The 16,926-nt window shown below is 36.6% G+C and overlaps 1 protein-coding gene across 3 annotated transcripts in view; it reads left to right on the top strand.

Annotated features, from left to right (window-relative positions):
• Dcbld1 (discoidin, CUB and LCCL domain containing 1) overlaps window positions 1–16,926 on the top strand; it is a 58,456-nt gene that overhangs the window by 27,041 nt on the left and 14,489 nt on the right. For all 3 annotated transcript variants that reach the window (XR_013424918.1, XM_005336089.5, XM_078019333.1), the window contains exons 3-5: window positions 6,512–6,646; window positions 8,168–8,219; window positions 11,865–11,937. Coding sequence is in view for 2 of the 3 variants with exons in the window: in XM_005336089.5 (XP_005336146.2) it covers window positions 6,512–6,646; window positions 8,168–8,219; window positions 11,865–11,937 (260 nt within the window). In the remaining variant the exon portion in view is untranslated. The remainder of the gene's footprint in view (window positions 1–6,511; window positions 6,647–8,167; window positions 8,220–11,864; window positions 11,938–16,926) is intronic.

Here is a 16,926-nt window from a genome sequence, read left to right as displayed (position 1 = left end):
CGGTATGTTTTTGCATTTGTTGATGTTTTTGCTCTCATGAGCTCTTTTTTTTTTTTTTCCTTCTCCTGCTTTTCCTGCTCCTTCTAAACACACGCACACACACACACACACACACACACACACATATGTCAAGTTTCAAAATCTAGGGCTACTTGCCCTAGAAACTTCTCAAATGTCTGGCAATTTCAATCACTATCTTCTTTGCCAATAACCTTTTCTAAACTTTCAGCAGAGTACCCATTTTCAGTTGAGATAATTATTTTGTCTTCTCTACCAGATATGGGGTTCCCTGAACCACAAAGTACCTTTTATTCATCCTTTTATTATCGCTTAATGCTTAGCATAGCCCTACAATTGCAGATGCTCAATCAACATCAGGTTGTATGTAGTTTGATTTTGACAAACATAATATAAAAGTCTGGATTTTTAGAAAAGATGTATTTATTCACACTGTAAGAAGACTCACAGTAAGATTTCTCTATCTATAGACATCTCTTCTGCATTAAACGACCCAATGTCCATAAAGTTTTAGGTCTACATTTATTATATGGAAAAGACTTTGAAATAGTGTAGAAGGTGCCTGTGACTGAGCACTCAACCATGTGTTCAGTACCTTAGAGTTCCTGACTTATTTCACCCTCACAGTATCCCTGTGAGACAGGTCCTGTTACTAACCACTGTACACAAGGAAACTGAAGCTTAAAGAGGTCAAGAAATATGCTTAGATCACTTAGCAAGATACAAGTGCTCATTTGGCCCCAAAAAATCCACTCTTAAGCACCACACTGTCTGATCCCTTGGTTTGTGTTTTAGAAGACCCCTATTACAGTTCTTATTTATCACTTGCTGGAAGAAAGGGAAACTTCTCCAGGCCTCTCCACAGGTGTATCCTGAAAATAAGATGGGATTATGAGAAATCACTCACTAACAGACTACTGGTATAAATTTAAAACTTTAAAAAAAAATGCTTTTTAGTTAAAATACTTAGAGGAGGCAGGTTGGCCAGGGAGATGAGGAATTGCTTTACTACAGGATCCTACGTGCAGTCAGTTACATTAATCATGTTCTGCTAAATGATTTGCACTGTAGGAAAATCAGGAAGTTCAAGAATTGTTCTCTTGCATTTCCTATACCTCCACCTCCAACCTCAATTTTTTAACCATTGTCAGTGACTTAGAAGTACAATGATGTGAAGTCAACTGTTGATGTTCGCACTAGAAAAAAAAGAAATGGGAAAAGCAGGAAGCAATAGTAAGAGTTTTGACTCATCATCATAATATTTCTCTGATTATTTTTTACAATGATATATATCTGACATACTGCAATGTGATCTAATTGTAATGTCTCTTGATTTTTTAAAAGCCCAAAGAGGGGAAACAATATATCAGAAGCCTCTATTTTATAAGTAGTTTATGTCTCTCAGAGGTATTATTGATTAGAATTATGAGTTTTAAAGATAAAACAAAACTTCAAAGAAATTTTCAACATATTAAAGGTCAAATCAGCTAGAATATTTCATTAACATGACCATATGTGTCCAGAAGAAAGAGCTATTGGCCTCCTCCTTTTCCTTCCTCCCAAATACTTCCCAAGACAAACTGTGTCAGTAACTGTCATCTTTTTGGGGACAGCAATAAGCTCCAGTGCTAAGGCACTATTGACCTGGGTCTCTGAACCCCAAAGAAAGTTGCAGCTTTGTCTAGGAACCCGCCTGTTCATCTGTCATCTGTCACTGATTTTTGTCTGGGAACCAGAGACCAAAACTCTCTAGGGATACCACTTACATTGTTACGTGACTATGGTTTTAATGGCACAGTCTAGGAATATCCCTTTTTAATGCTAATTTCTCTCGTTTTCAAAGAAAATGGCCCTGAAAATTCTGTAATTTTGCACAATGACTCTACTACAATTAGCAAGCAAGGACAAACCCTGCTATTGGACTGCATTGAAAAAGCAAATGGAAAATGGACACAAATATAATGTGTTTGCAGCTTCAGCATTTCTGGAAGTTGTTTTATCAGCATGCCTCAAAGCCAGGCCAAGCCCAGAGCCACTTCTCTGGCAGCTGAGGGTGTGCCGTGTAGCTGCCTCTGCCAGTGATACTCCCAGGCAAGGCCACTGAGGTCCACCAGGCACTTTCTTAGCTATTATGAAAAATACATGTGTACTCCAGAAGGAGCTTTGTAAGGCTGACCAGGGGTTTTAGGGGGCTGTTTTGTTCTTGTTCCTCTTAATTTATGCCAACCCCCTCAGGAGTTAGGTATTTGACTTAGTGTTTCGGTTTCTTACCACTGACAGTGTGGTAATGGAGGGAGTGAGGTTTCTTTGTGTTTTTCTAATGATGTCATAGCACTTTAAAAAACATGTCCCTTTCACAGATGAAACAATAACACAGTTTCATCAATTTCAAGATCAAAACCACACATGCACCTGAATGAATGGCCTGGAACCGTTTTTAATCAAACTCCCATTGCTTCCTAATGCCCAGAGACTTGGGCAGACAGTTCATGGAGAATGGAGAAATGCTATAAATTGCTTCAGAGGTTGTCAGAGAATCAAGAGGATTCTGGCCTTGGCTAGGAACAGGCAATTTATTCTTCCTTGTAGGACAGCTCTCTTTATTCATGGATGGAAAGATAAAGGGTTTTCCTCTCAGCTGCTAAGGGAACAGTAGCCCCAAATAGGGGATGTCCCGAGAGGAATGGGGCTACTGGGCTCCAAAGAAGGCAGCTCCTAGGGTTCTTGGCCCTTTATTCCTTTTGTCCAAGGAATCAGTCCATTGTCTACTAGGTCTTGGTCTCTCACGTCTGATGCCAAATGCCACAAAATGTGGTTGCATTTGGCGTCACTGACAGTTCTTCCCACAATCCAAGGCTGCCAGTTACATTCCACAAAAGGTAAAAGTTAGATGGCAAGTCCCAGTGTAGTGTGGCCCTGCTGGTTGTAAAGCAAACATCCCTGGAAAATGCAAGTCTTTTTTTTAGAGGGAACCATAAAAAGCTGGAATCCATTCTGGCTTTGAATTGAGACAGGTTTGCAAATTCAGTAACGCTGCTCGGGCTAGAAAATATAACCATGGTCAAAATGAGAAATCATTGAGCTTTCATTTCCAATTAAATTTATCCTTGTAAATGTTGACATACAGGTGTGAACCCTTCTTAAAAGTCAAGACAGAGCATAACAGTGAAGAGACCTGTCTCTACTGTCACTTAGCAGTAGAGATAGATTCTGAGAAATGCCCTGTTAGGCAATTTTGTCATTGTTCAAACATCAGACTATCGTCATGCAAACCTAAATGGGACAGATCCATCACTTTACACGGTCCTTGATGCAACCCATGATGTGGTAAGCATGAGATGTATGAAGCTGCTGCTGGTGACATGTGGCTTACTCTGTAACTGTAAACCTTTTTTATATATATAAATAGAAGGAATACACTCCAAAATAATGATAAAAATATAAATAGATAAACCAGTACTATAATTACTTAACATTAGCAAGCATATGTACTGCACATGCTTGTATGCTCTGTACTTTTATACAGTTAGTAGCCTAGGAAGTTAATGTTACCATGTTGTGCTGACATAACAATGGCCACAGTGACACAAGGCAATAGGAATCCCAGCTCCATTACTATTGTATGGGACCACCAAAATGAAAATAGTCTGTCATTGACCAGAATATTTTTATGCAGTAGATGACTTTACATCCTTTGGGTGGGCTGAGAAAGGCTTTCATAAGAAAAGATACCATCTGGTGAAAATGGAGAACATGGCTTAGGACAGACCAGGGCCTTTCAGTGGTTTCCCATGAATTATTTTTCTTTCTCACAGTCAGTCCCATTTTTCTGTTTTCATCTCTTTTCCCTTTTAATGCTTGGAAGGTAGTTACTGATGTCTCGTCTCTAAGGAATCTGCATCTGTCAAGCCTTGAGATGGGATAATTTGGATGTTTTGCTACAGGCCACCCTGTAGCTGGGGCTCCCTCCTATGCCCATGCCAAGATCATTCCCTCCTGTTGCTGTGATGGTGGCAATTGTGAGGAAACCATGAAAATGACTCTTGATCATGACATTTATACAAAGAGGGTGTATTCCACTCCCTCTAGGATTCAGTTACATTTTTGCAGCACATTTTTGGTAGATGTGAGAGGGGTTGGTGTCTGGGGCATAAGGGTAATTACAGGAGAGTGTGTTTACCTTTTCTTTCTTTGAACTTCTTCCAGAAGTATTTACATGCCCATCATAACTTTGGGAGGATAAAACCAAATTAGAGTTTTACTGTATTACTGTATTTACTGTATTTTTGAGTCTAGGGAATCATATATATTGCACAACTTAGTGTGATAACATACACTTATCTGTGTAAAATGAATACAAGTTTGCAATCTTTCCTTTTCCATAAAAATCTAAACAAAACAAAAACAAAAAAGCAAACATTCCCATTAATAATTAAGTCAAGTACATCAATGTGACTCAATTTAATCTTGTAAAAATGCTTGTCATTTGGTCTGGGGCTGGGGTTCAATGGTAGAGCACTCGTCTGGCACACTTCAAGCACTAGGTTCAATCCTCAGCGCCATATTAAAAATGAAATAAAGGTATTGTGTTCACCTATAACAACAACAAAAAAATACATTAAAATTTTTTTTAAATGCTTGTCATTCAACCTCATTATATTAAAATAGATTTAGTTTCTATTGCTTATCTACAATGTTTATGAGCACTATTAAAATGTAAAACATAAAAATCTATATTATCCATTACACTATTTTTTTTCTTCTCTATTGTTTTCTTCTTGACTTTTCTGTGTTTTTATTTTTTTGGTACCAGGGATTGAACCCAAAACGCTTAAACACTGAGCAATATCCCCAGCCCTTTATTTATTTATTTATTTACTTATTTGTTTGTTTGTTTATTTAGAGGCAGGATCTCACTAGGTTGCTTACAGCCTCACTAAGTTGCTGAGGCTGGCTTTGAACCTATGATTCTCCTGCCTCAACCTCCCAAGTCTTTGGGATTACAGGTGTGTATCACCACCTCTGGCTTTCCATGTTGTTTTAAAGTGACAAAATTTAAAATATTTTATTATCCTTCTATTTGGGTTTGTAAATAGAAGACCATTTGGATCAATTCAATCCAAATGATATTCGACAAACTGCACCTGCCAGATGCAATCTGTTGGAGCCAAATAGATGGATATAAAACTTTCTTGCTCCCTGGAATGCAGTCTAAAGAGAAAATAAGCATTATTTGTTTGTTCATTTTTAATTTGTTCATTTATTTATTTAATAAGCATTTATATCGATCTCACTATGTTCTAGGTATACTATTTTAAGTAATTTGCAGCATTTAGTCTTTAATTATATGTGATGAGGTTTCTAAAGAAGGACATGGTCATTTTTTACTTGGAATTAACTATGACTCAATAATAAGGAACAGCAGAGATGCAGGGCATGCAGATAAGCACCCAGGACGCTTATTCTGTCACATCTCCAGAATGTGAACCCTGCACAGGATAGGAGAGAGATCAAATCCTTCATAGCTGGAGAGAAAGGATTAGTTGATTCATGATCTCCTGGATGTTAAACAGTTCAGTGCCTTTGTTGGTTGTGGTTTGTGTAACATAGTTTTATTCACACTGAGTGGAAGTGGCCATTTTTCTTCCTTTCCTTCTCTTTCATTAACTTGATCATTGTTCTTGTTTTGAGAGAAGTTCATGAAGAATACCTCTCTTCCAAATTTGCATCCTAATCCCTATTTTATAGAGATTATTTTACCTACCTGACTTTTAAGGTGACACTTGCAAGCTAAACTTTTATTTGAATAGTCTTAAAAAAGGTTTTTGTTGTTGTTGTTTGTTTTTTTAAGCTCCAAATGTAATTTTGCTCTTGTAAAATTCATTGAGATTCTTATTGCTTTTCAAGCATTTTTTTAAACTACATAATTTATACTATGGTATTACAAGACTTTAGAAATTTTTCTGCTTTTTGTAAACCTATTGTATGCATCAAAATACACTGTATGGTTTAAGCAGAAGTTTCTATAAGACAGAGACAAACATGAACATTGTAAGATGAGTAAGATTTTCATCATGCATTGGGCAGTCTTCATTCTGGAATCTCAGAATTTATGAGTTTCTTTGAGCAAATTTAGAACAACCCTAGATTATCTTTCTTGTGATAATATTTTCTTTATTCCCTAATGTATCTGTGTTTATTAGTCTTCTTTTTCCAAAATCAAAACCTATCCAGGTTGTTCATGATTAACTAACTACAGCCTATTGCTTATTAAGAGTAAGCCACTTTACCCCTTAGCCTAGTATTCCTATCAAGTTCACAACTCAGTCACAAATTATCAATCTCCAGGTCAAGCAAAATTCCAGAGGGGTAAGGATTAGAATCTTACCTATGTGTTATGTGATAAATTTGACCCTTAAGGGAAGAAATAACATAAACAATTTTTTCAGTTGGTGTAAATTTTGAAATGTGCCACAAGTATGCTTTGTTTTAGGTCCATATTGTGGAAGAATGACTGTTCCGAGAGAACTCTTGCTGAATACAAGTGAAGTAACTGTCCGTTTTGAGAGTGGATCCCACATTTCTGGTCGAGGTTTCTTGCTGACCTATGCCAGCAGCGACCATCCAGGTATAGCATAAGAATCAACACAAATCTGTAAATAGTATTTAAGACTTCCTCTTACCTTCTCTGGGCAGAATTGTGATCTGAAGTGCACAATTAAGATGTGAGGGAAGAGAAAAAAACTGTCTTCATAAGTAGAGGTGGTTAGATTTTAATGGAATCATTATGTCATAAATGGATCCGTTAACCTATGTGGCCTAAGGTGGATCTCATTTTTTCTAAAAGGCTTGGGTGATACTTCTTCAGGGCTCCCCTCCTGGCCCCGCTAAGGCCTGGTCTTCCTTTGATCTGGTGACCCCATCTCTACCCTCAACATACCCTAATGCACCAGCACAGGAGACACCCATAATTTTAAGTAGTATGCAGAAGGTGCTGTCACATGGTGTTTTAACCTTGGAGCTAACCTTGAGTGAAAGAGAAGGGAAAGGAAACACAAAGTGAGGAGAGGGAAAAAGTGTGTCCTCCTGTCCTGGCTCCTTGAACGCCAGAGTAATTACTATGCAGCCCTCTTCACACCCTCCCAGGGTCACAGAGGTGCCCAAAAGTTCTGCCCTCAGTCCCCTCTGGCAGAAATATTCTGGGAAAGGGATTCATTTCTTTCACAGCTAACTAGATCTGACAGGCCACATGGCCAGTGTTCACTGTATCTTGCTCCCTACGATTCTTGAAAAGGTTTATGAAAGAAAAAAACGATTATAGCAAGAGTGGAGTATTTAGGGCATTGAAGTAAGTTTATCTGAATTTGTTGAGATCCACATAGTATCTCTGGCTGTGGTGGTATCTCTAATACCAGCTACTTAGGAGCCTGAGGCAGGAGAATCATAAGTTCAAGGACAGGCTGGGCAACTTACTGAGACCCTTCACAAAATAAAAAGGTCTGGAGGTATAACTCAGTAATACTAAGAGTGTCCATGGGTTTATTTACTTGTATCACAAAGGGGAAAAAAAAAAACAGTGATTCATAGTATTTTAGCTTCCCAATTGCTGAATATTAGTTTAGTTATGCAAATAACTCTAGAAAGCATACTCTTTTTTAAGTGCTTTACCCTAAATGATCAAAGCTGATATGCTGTTGGTGTTCTGGGTAAATACCTGCTTTTGTGTCACTGGAGGCCACTGACTAAATTGTTGTTAAAATGTTCCTGGGAAACTGTAGGAACCATGCTGGGCTTTTGAAATTCTTTTCCTCCTGTCTGGGGAGTTATACACAGGATCTGTGTAGGTATGTAGTGGATAATAACTAACTGGTATTGGTTTTTCTGTTGAAAAGATTCTCTTATCGTGCACTAGATGATAACACTGAAAAACCTTCACAGTGATAGAAAAAAGAAAGAAAAGGAACTGATTTCATACTAGAGATAATGTCCTCAGTTTTTGTTTATTTTTAAACAGGAAAATCCAGATAACTAGACAATGAATAAGTGCTTTTTTTAAAATTGTCTTTTTTATTTAAAAAGAAATCTTTAGAATATGAGTGCCTTAATTTCCACTTAGTTTACTAACTGCAATTATCTTTATTTATGACAGATTTAATTACATGTTTGGAAAGAGGTAACCACTATTTGAAGACAGAATACAGGTAAATATAGGTGTCCCAACTGCACTTCAGCCATGTTGCTAGACATTATGTTTTCTTTAATATAAAATCAGATAAAGTACTGTATTTGTACTTAAACCATTCATGGTTTAACTAATGCTGAATATTTTAAATGATTTTTTTTCTTTTTGGATTGAACCCAGGGGCGCTTAACCAATGAATCACTTCCCCAGCCCTTTTTTGTACTTTATTTAGAGACAGGGTCTCGCTGAGTTATTTAGGACTTTGTTGAGTTATTTAGGGCTTCGATAAATTGTTGAGGCTGGCCTTGAACTCAAAAACCTCCTGACTCAGCCTTCCAAGCCTCTGGGATTATAGGCATGTGCCACCGTACCCAACAAAAATGATTTTTTAATACAGCAGAGGTGAGCAAACTTTTTTTTATCAAAGACCAGATAGTAAATATTTTAGAATACATGGGATGGATTCATACAGCATCTTTTGCTGTTGTACTGAAAAAGCAAACATAGCTAACATGTAAACAAATAAACATGGCTATGCTCCAAATTTTACCAAAACAAGAAGCAGGCCGAATTTAGCCCACGAACTATAACTTGCTTATTGTTTTATCAAAGAGCCATAACTGAGTCTAGAGTATACTTTTTTCCTGATCGGTATTTGGGAGTGACTTTTGTAATCCTTTCATAGGTGAGTGTTGGTAAGGAGGGCATTATTTTGTCTTTCCCACTTAATAGAAAGAAAAGAAAAAGAATTTAAAAAAAAAAAAAGCTACTGAGAATAAGGAGATGAAAATTGTCATTCCCCGTTTTACTTTAACTGGAATGTCTACTTAATCTCTTTGATACACATTTCCTCCTCTATAGAATAAAATGGTCTTTAGCAGGATTTTCAACCCCAGCACTGGTGATGCTTCAGGTTGTCATTGTGTGGGGCTGTCCTGTGCATTGTTGCACCCCTGGCTTCTCCCCTCTACATGCCAACTGTGATATCCAAGATTGTCTCCAGACATTGTTAAAAGTCTTTCGTGAGCAAAAGCACCCCCAGCTGAGAACCGCTTGTCTAGAGATCACTGCCCACAAAAACTTGTAGTGCTTTAGGGTGTTTCCTTAGTGGCTCTCCCTGCACTTAGCACAGGAATAATTCATGTGATTGTTCCTATAAGGTGTGTTCTTATTTATCCTGAAAATGAGGCACAGAGCAATTAAGTAACTTGCCTAGGCCCACACAGCTACTAAAGTACATCCTAGGGGAGAGGGATGTAACAACCTATACTTATAATATCTCAGACATTTGGACATTCTGAATGTGATTATTTTATGTACAAAACCCAACTCCAGTGTTAATACTGTATAGTAGAGGAAAGGGAAAACCAGAAATGAGTAACAATGCAGTGTCGCCTTGTAGTCTTGCTGTTTATCCCACACCCACATACTCCAGCTTCTCTAAGGCTTTGCCAGCCATGCCTTCAAAGTGATAAGGCCTCTGGGCATCCGAGGTCATTTTCTATCCTAGCGATAGGAAAAATACTCAAGGCCACAGGGTGGCAATATGATGCCAGATGGTCTAAGCTGTAGGCCAGCCATTTTGTAGTGGATTCATATCCCTCATCCATAATTCTGAAAGATGAAAAACTTTGAAATCCTTTGCTACTCATTTGGGTGACATTAGTCTGATTAATGTGACTTTAAATTCATTTGACAGCAAAATTGGATTAGATTCACTCACATAAAGTCATTTAGTCTTTATGTATTTTATTTAAAGTTGCTCTTCCTGTGTTTGAAACAGAGCTATTACTGTTTTGACTCTAGAGGGGTCTCACATTATATGTATCATTAGCACCTTTTAACTTTTCTAATATCCAAAACATTTTAAATGCAGACGTGAAGAGAACTGACTCTTAAGAAATTGTGAACCTAGAGTAAGATTCCCCACTATTTTTGATTGTTAATTCCTTGATTACTGCTTTAATACCAGTACTCCAAAAGGTTACTGGGAAAGAATTATGAAACATTTATTTGGATAGTTGTGATAATTAGTTGTCAATTTGCTGAGACAGCAAGGGAAAACTGAAAGGAAATGCAATAAAAACAGCTGTTATTGTGGAATGTGGTCTGGCACACTCTTTTTAAACAAACCAAGTAAACACTGTTAACTGGCATATATAGAAACTAGGGCACATGTCATTCATCTTCAAAGCTATTAATGTTCTCATAAGACTTAGCTTCCTTTTTTAATTTCATAAATGTAAATCACTCTCTCTCATATCCTATTGATATGTTAATTCTTGAAGGAACTAAAGGTGAAAAAACTGAATGAAGAGGGAGTATATGCAGTATTAGGGTCACATAGCTAGCTAGGAGGTAACGTAGCCTGGTCACCCTGTCCATAGCACTAAGACCCTCAGCCACACTATATTTCATAATGTGCTTCTCGAAAGGTTCTTGAAAGATGGCTGTTCAGTAAACCAAACCCTAATTTTAAACATACATAGATGAGGACTACCCAGTACAGTAACCACTGGTGTCTTGTAGCTATCAAATGCTTGAACTGGGGGCAAGTTCAAATGGAGATGTGCTGACGGTGTAAAATACACCCCAGTTACTGAGAACTAAGTTTAAAAAAATAAAAAGGAAAAAGAAGAAAGAAAGTAAAATATCTTCATTGATAGTTTTTTATGACATGTAAAAATGAACAAATTGGGATATATTATTAATTGTGCCTTTTACATTTTTAATTTGGCTACTAAAATATTTAAATTTGCATATGTAGCTTCCGTTATGTTTCTATCAGTGCCAGCACAAAGATTGAAGATATTATGGTAAATATAGCATACAGAGTGAAAATTCCTTACAATTTTATTCTCAGAGAGAATTCAGGAGCATTCTTTTTTACCTTATTTTTATTCATAAAAAATAAATTGTCAGGGGCTGGGGTTGTGGCTCAGTGATAGAGTGTTTGCCTAGCATGTGTGAGCCACGGGGTTCAATTCCCCAGCATCACATAAACTAAATAAAATTAAAGGAATTGTGTCCATCTACAACTAAAAATATTTAAATAAATAAATTGTCAGGGGCTGGAGTGGTGGCTCAGTGGTAGAGCACTTGCCTAGCATGTGTGAGGCACTGGGTTGGATTCTCAGCACCATATGTAAATAAATAAAATAAAGGTCCATTGACAACTAAAAAAAATTTTGTGTGTGTGTATGGTTCTGGGGATTGAACCCAGGGCCTTGTGCATGCAAGGCAGGCACTCTATCAACTGAGCTATATCCCCAGCCCTAAAAACTATTTTTAAAATAAATAAATTGTTATACATTTTAAGCATTTGTTGTTATAAAAATGAGATTACACTATATAGATGAAAATTTTCTTTTACCTTAAAAATACTTCTTAGACATCTTCGAATCAAAATGCATTAGGAAAACTCATTGTTTAGTATAGAGTTTATGGTCGATCCTCAAATAAAATAAATAATTACTGGGTAAAACTTGCTTTTAGATTAACATTTTACAACAACTTGTTTTCATGAGTCAGGTTTGTGATTTATCATTAAAGCAAGTATCCCCTTCTATTCTATAAAAGAAAGTACTTTTAAATTTAAGTATAGTATAATATTTCTTCTGTTTCAGTATAATTTAATAAATACAAATTATTTTTCTTTTTCCAGCAAATTCTGCCCAGCTGGTTGTAGAGACATAGCAGGAGACATTTCTGGGAACATAATAGATGGCTATAGAGATGTGAGTAATTGAGGGTAATGGCAGAGAGGGAAGGAATGAAAAGAAATGTTGGTTGCTTTGTCTAAATTCATTTCAAAGTGAATTAATATATAAAACTCTAAATGGGTGCATGGTTCTCTCTTTTCTGAGACTAAATTAAATAAAACAATAAGTATAAAAACCAAGGTTATCTGTGCATGCATTAATTCCTATTTCTAGCATTTCCAATTACGCATATTATAAATGAAATGAAAAACAAAAACTTTTCAACACCAAGAGTTTTGTTAGTCAGATTTCTATTATTACTATAACAAATATCTGAGATAAATCTACTTAAAAAGAAGATAAGTTTATTTTTAGCTCACAGTTTTGGAGGTTTCAGTGCATGACCAATTGGCCCAGTTGCTTTTGGGCTTATGGAGAGAGCGTGCATCATGGGGCAGTATGTGGTAAGCAAGCTGCTCACCTAATAGCAGCTAAGAAGCAGAGAAGGGAATGGGAAGGGCCCTACAGTTTCCTTTGTGGGGCACACTCCCAGGAGTTTAACTTCTTCCCATTAAGCCCACATTCTAAAGTTTATACCACATTCCAGTAGTGCCATGGTCTGGAGATCAAACCTTTAATACATGATCCTTTGGAGGACATTCCAGATCCAAACACTAGCATCCATTTACTTTTTAAAAGAGGTTGTAGATTTGTGTCCTTTTCTTATTATTTATTTCTTTAATATTTCAATTGGTTTCTATAATAGAGAAAATGACATGTATATTCACATCACAGAATAGTGACATTGTATCTGAGCCCAGCAAAGCCATCTGCCCTCTGTAGATTACTCCCCTCTCCCCTCCCTCCCTGCACCCCCAGTTTTTGTGCCAAGTGAAACCATTTAGATTATATACATTATTTCAAGGCAAAATAAATTCCCAGGAGATCATTTTTCTAAGCTATATATCCTATCTACAGATACCTAATCCTTCATTTATTTTTATTTACAGATTTCTATACTAGAAATCTGGTATCTATGTTTTTAAAAATTAACATTACAATTTAAAATAGTTAGGTTTACAGCTTGGCTTTTGGGAATTGGTTTGAATGATTAGAAATTGAAAAATCTATATAGTTTTGGAGCTATTCTTAAAGTTATTGATCTATGTCTTCAAGCATAGGGGGAAATACCTTTTTACACATTTTAAAGATTGACAATTTATCTCTGGCAGAGAGGAACAAAAACTTGACTTTGTTTTTTTTTTGTTTTTTTTTTTTTCACTTTTTAGTACATCCTGATTCTGTTAGTGGCAGATTTTACTATGTTGCTTTTTGTTTCCTTTTCCCTATATTGCTTTTAATTATAAGTTTGATACAGGATATTCAGTTGACATGTAAATTATTTTAGTCTCAAAATGATTTATATTTCTTAAGTTTGAAGATTTACTTGGCACAAATGACCCCAGGAAATAAGCTCAAAGAATAAAATGTTGAAGTACAGGGTTTTTTTTCCCCTAACAATAGAAAATTTTATTTTCTGTTTTACTGTTTTGTACAAGAAGCATTAAGAATTATGTACAATAAGAGAAAGAGCATAGGTTTTTCTTCCTCTGGGTGTTAATCTTGCTGCCTCTTGACAGCTATCTTTTTCAGTGACACAGGTAAATGGTTTTCTACATGGTGGATCTTGTACTTGATCTGCAAGTGCTGGCAAATAGATTTCCCATTGACTTACAAACTGATTTGGCACCCTTTGTTTTCAGAATGATTTTTATCTAAAGGGAAAATTTGTATTTTGAAAGCTAATCAATTTAAAGAAAAGTTGACTAGTATCTTTTTTGTATATGTCTATATTGTGGGAATATTAGATATTTATTGTAGCATAACAATATTACCATACATTTAAGGCTTAAAACAACATGTATTTATTATCTCTCATTTTCTGTGGGTTAGGAATCTGGGTGTAGCTTCACTGGCTTTCTACTTTAGGATCTCACAAGGGTTCACCCAAGGTGTCAGCCAGGGCTCCGGTCTTCCCAGGCTCAGCTAGACACAGATGTGCTTCAGAGTTTACATGGTGTTTGCAGAATTTGGTTACTTGGGATTTGTTGCCTTAGTTTCTTCATGGACTGGGGCTAAGCTGTCCTCAGCCGGTGTCATGTGGGCCTTCCCACCATGGCCATTTGCTTCCTCAAAGCCACTACAGGAGAATCTTCTAGTAAAAGAGTCTCCTAGTAAAACAGATTACAGTCTTATGTAATACTTTCACAGGGATGGTATCCCCCTCCTTTGCCATATGTTATGAATTAAAAGAATGTCACAACTCCAGCCACAGACGAGGGTTATTCTACAAGGCGGGTATCTGGAGGCAGGGATCATAGGCATTGTCTTAGAGTTTGCTCCAGGTGGCATCTTAATCTTGGGAAATGTATTCAGTTGTAGCAAGTCTTTCTTGGAAGAGTCTTTGCAAAACCAAAGCATGTCTTATGTTAGGATGACAGAATCTGTAAAGCAAAATACTAGAGGAGCCACTGAAGAAGCAGGTGCTATATTTTAGGAGAGAATATGTTGTTTTAAAGAGCTGTTATAGCAAAGACATTGTTTCATTCTGTGTGGATCCAAATGGCAAAACTAGAATCAGTGGATAAAAGTTATAGGGAGAACAATTTCAGGTGCATGTAATAAATAATTGAACACTGCAAAATGGGATAAGGATGGCTGGAAAAACTCATGTAGACATTGCAAAAATTTGTTGGCCATAGTTTGTGCGCAGAGGGATACAATGGTGTGGAGATGGGAGATGATCTGTCGGGAGGAAAGAAATGACGACTTTAAATGGTCTTTTTTCTGGATTCTATCTCCTTAGAATTCAGGCATCTGCATTGGTGTCTGCTTCCAATGTCAGCAAGGCAAGCAGTGTGGGTTTCTCTTTAAGACCTGCTTACCTGCCTCCAGAACAGTCTTTCTCTTGGCACCTGTAAGCCTGCTGATTGTACCTACTGCTTTTAAGTGGAAAACATTGCTTAGTTAGTTCATCTTGGTAATGCTCCTTCTCAAAAAATAATCAAAAAGTAATATAAAATAAAGTCCGTATAATGTGTTCCTAGTTCAAGTGGGAAAGAAGAGAAACCAGGCCTCATGTATACACTCACGGAAAGTCTCAGGGACTCAGGGAGATACAGTGTATTGTGAATGATTATCTCTGAGTGTGGAGGAAATGATTTTATTGTTTTTTATATTTTCCAACATTTCTATAATAATGTATATTTCTTTCATAAAGAAAATATTGATATGGGCTGGAGATGTGGCTTAAATGGTAGCGTGCTTGCCTGGCATGCGTGCAGCCTGGGTTTGATCCTCAGCACCACATACAAACTAAAAAATAAATATTAAAAATTTTCTCTCTCACTCTCTCTCTCTAAAAAAAAGGAAAATATTGATATAATAATTATGAAGGTATTGATATAATTATGTGTGTACTTATATTATTATAATTGTTATGTATACAAATTTATGTTTATGTATGTGTGTACATATATATATTTTTTAACCCTCCCTCCCAGTGCTGGGGATCCAACCAAGGGCCTCACACATACTAGAACAGGCATCTACATCCCCAGCCCTAGAATATATTTATAATTTACCATCATTTTACCATCATTCCACCAACATTTTGAAGTCTGTTCTTTATTCCAACTTACTGTTTTTGGTTCATGCTTATTAAACACAACCTAAAATGTTGACTTTTATATTCAATTCTGTTTAATGCATTGTCCATATTTTTTTTTTTGGTACCTGGGATTAAATCCAGGGTTGTTTAACCACTGAGCCATGTCCCAGCTCATTTTATTTTTTATTTTGAGACAGGGCCTCACTAAGTTGCTAAGGCTAGCTTTGAACTTGGTATCCTCCTGCCTCATCCTTCCAAGTCCCTGGGATTACAGGCATGTGCCACTGCATGCAGCCCTATCAATACTTTTTTAAAACAAGTTGGATTTTCCTAAGGAAAGACTTAAGAAAATGCTTCAATTATGGTGTGATTTGACAATTGCTTTACTCTTATCTCATGCTAATCTGTTTGACCATCTTTCGTGGCTTAGTGAGCTTCAAAAATGTTTAGTGTACATGACGTGGTCTATCTTCAACTGCAGGTGTTCTCCTCCCATTTCTGAGGAATTATTATACTTAAATTACTTCATTTGGGTTAATAAATGTTGTTTAAAGTAAATCAATAATTAACACAGGCCAATGATATGGCTCTCCTATATTTACATTTGAGTGAGAGTTAAGACTCCAAATGTAGCTAGATAATCACAGTATAAATTATATCTATACTCAAAAGGGAATTTTTTTAAGAAATCAGATTCAATGAAGGTGAATTTTTAAAATTGATGCCAAAAAACTACACTAAAATAGACATCAATTTTGTTTAAGTTGGATGGGCAAGGGAATGATTTTTTTTTTTTTTTTTGGCAGTACTGGGTATCAAACTAGTGCTTCACACATGCTAGACAAGCACCCTACCATTGAACTATATGTTTCCAGCCCAGTGAATTTTTTTTTAAAGGAAATAATCATGGAAAAGGCTGGTAATTTTACAGTGATATGACAGGCAGATCTGGTGGCCCTTCTCTTGGAGATTTATCCTATGGCCTACATTAAATATCAGGAGAAAAATAAAAGTTGCAATTAGATAAATTCCATAAGAAGGGCATAAGCCTTTGGATTTCTTCAGTAGTGGGTATTGTAGGAAATGAGAATATCTGTTGGACAAAGATGATGGGAGGTTCTGCTGCTTGTTGACCTGTGAATCTGCACTCTGGTAACCAGTGAGAGCTCTACCTAGGGCAGGGTTCTTGGGATAAAGACCCACCCATCCTGAGGCAGAATGCTGAGGAAAACATGATCCTAAGGATGGTTGAAATAGCTGCTCAACAGACTGGTGGTCTGATTTGCTTTTCAGACATTTATGGACCTTACAAAAAGTACACTGGGTACTCTTAAGAATCACAGGGTGACAGGACC

This window comes from Ictidomys tridecemlineatus, chromosome 8 (genome assembly GCF_052094955.1).
Source record: "Ictidomys tridecemlineatus isolate mIctTri1 chromosome 8, mIctTri1.hap1, whole genome shotgun sequence".
Taxonomy (NCBI): Eukaryota; Metazoa; Chordata; class Mammalia; order Rodentia; family Sciuridae; genus Ictidomys; species Ictidomys tridecemlineatus.
The sequence above is the reverse complement of the archived record's forward strand: the minus strand, read 5'-3'. Positions and strand labels throughout refer to the sequence as shown.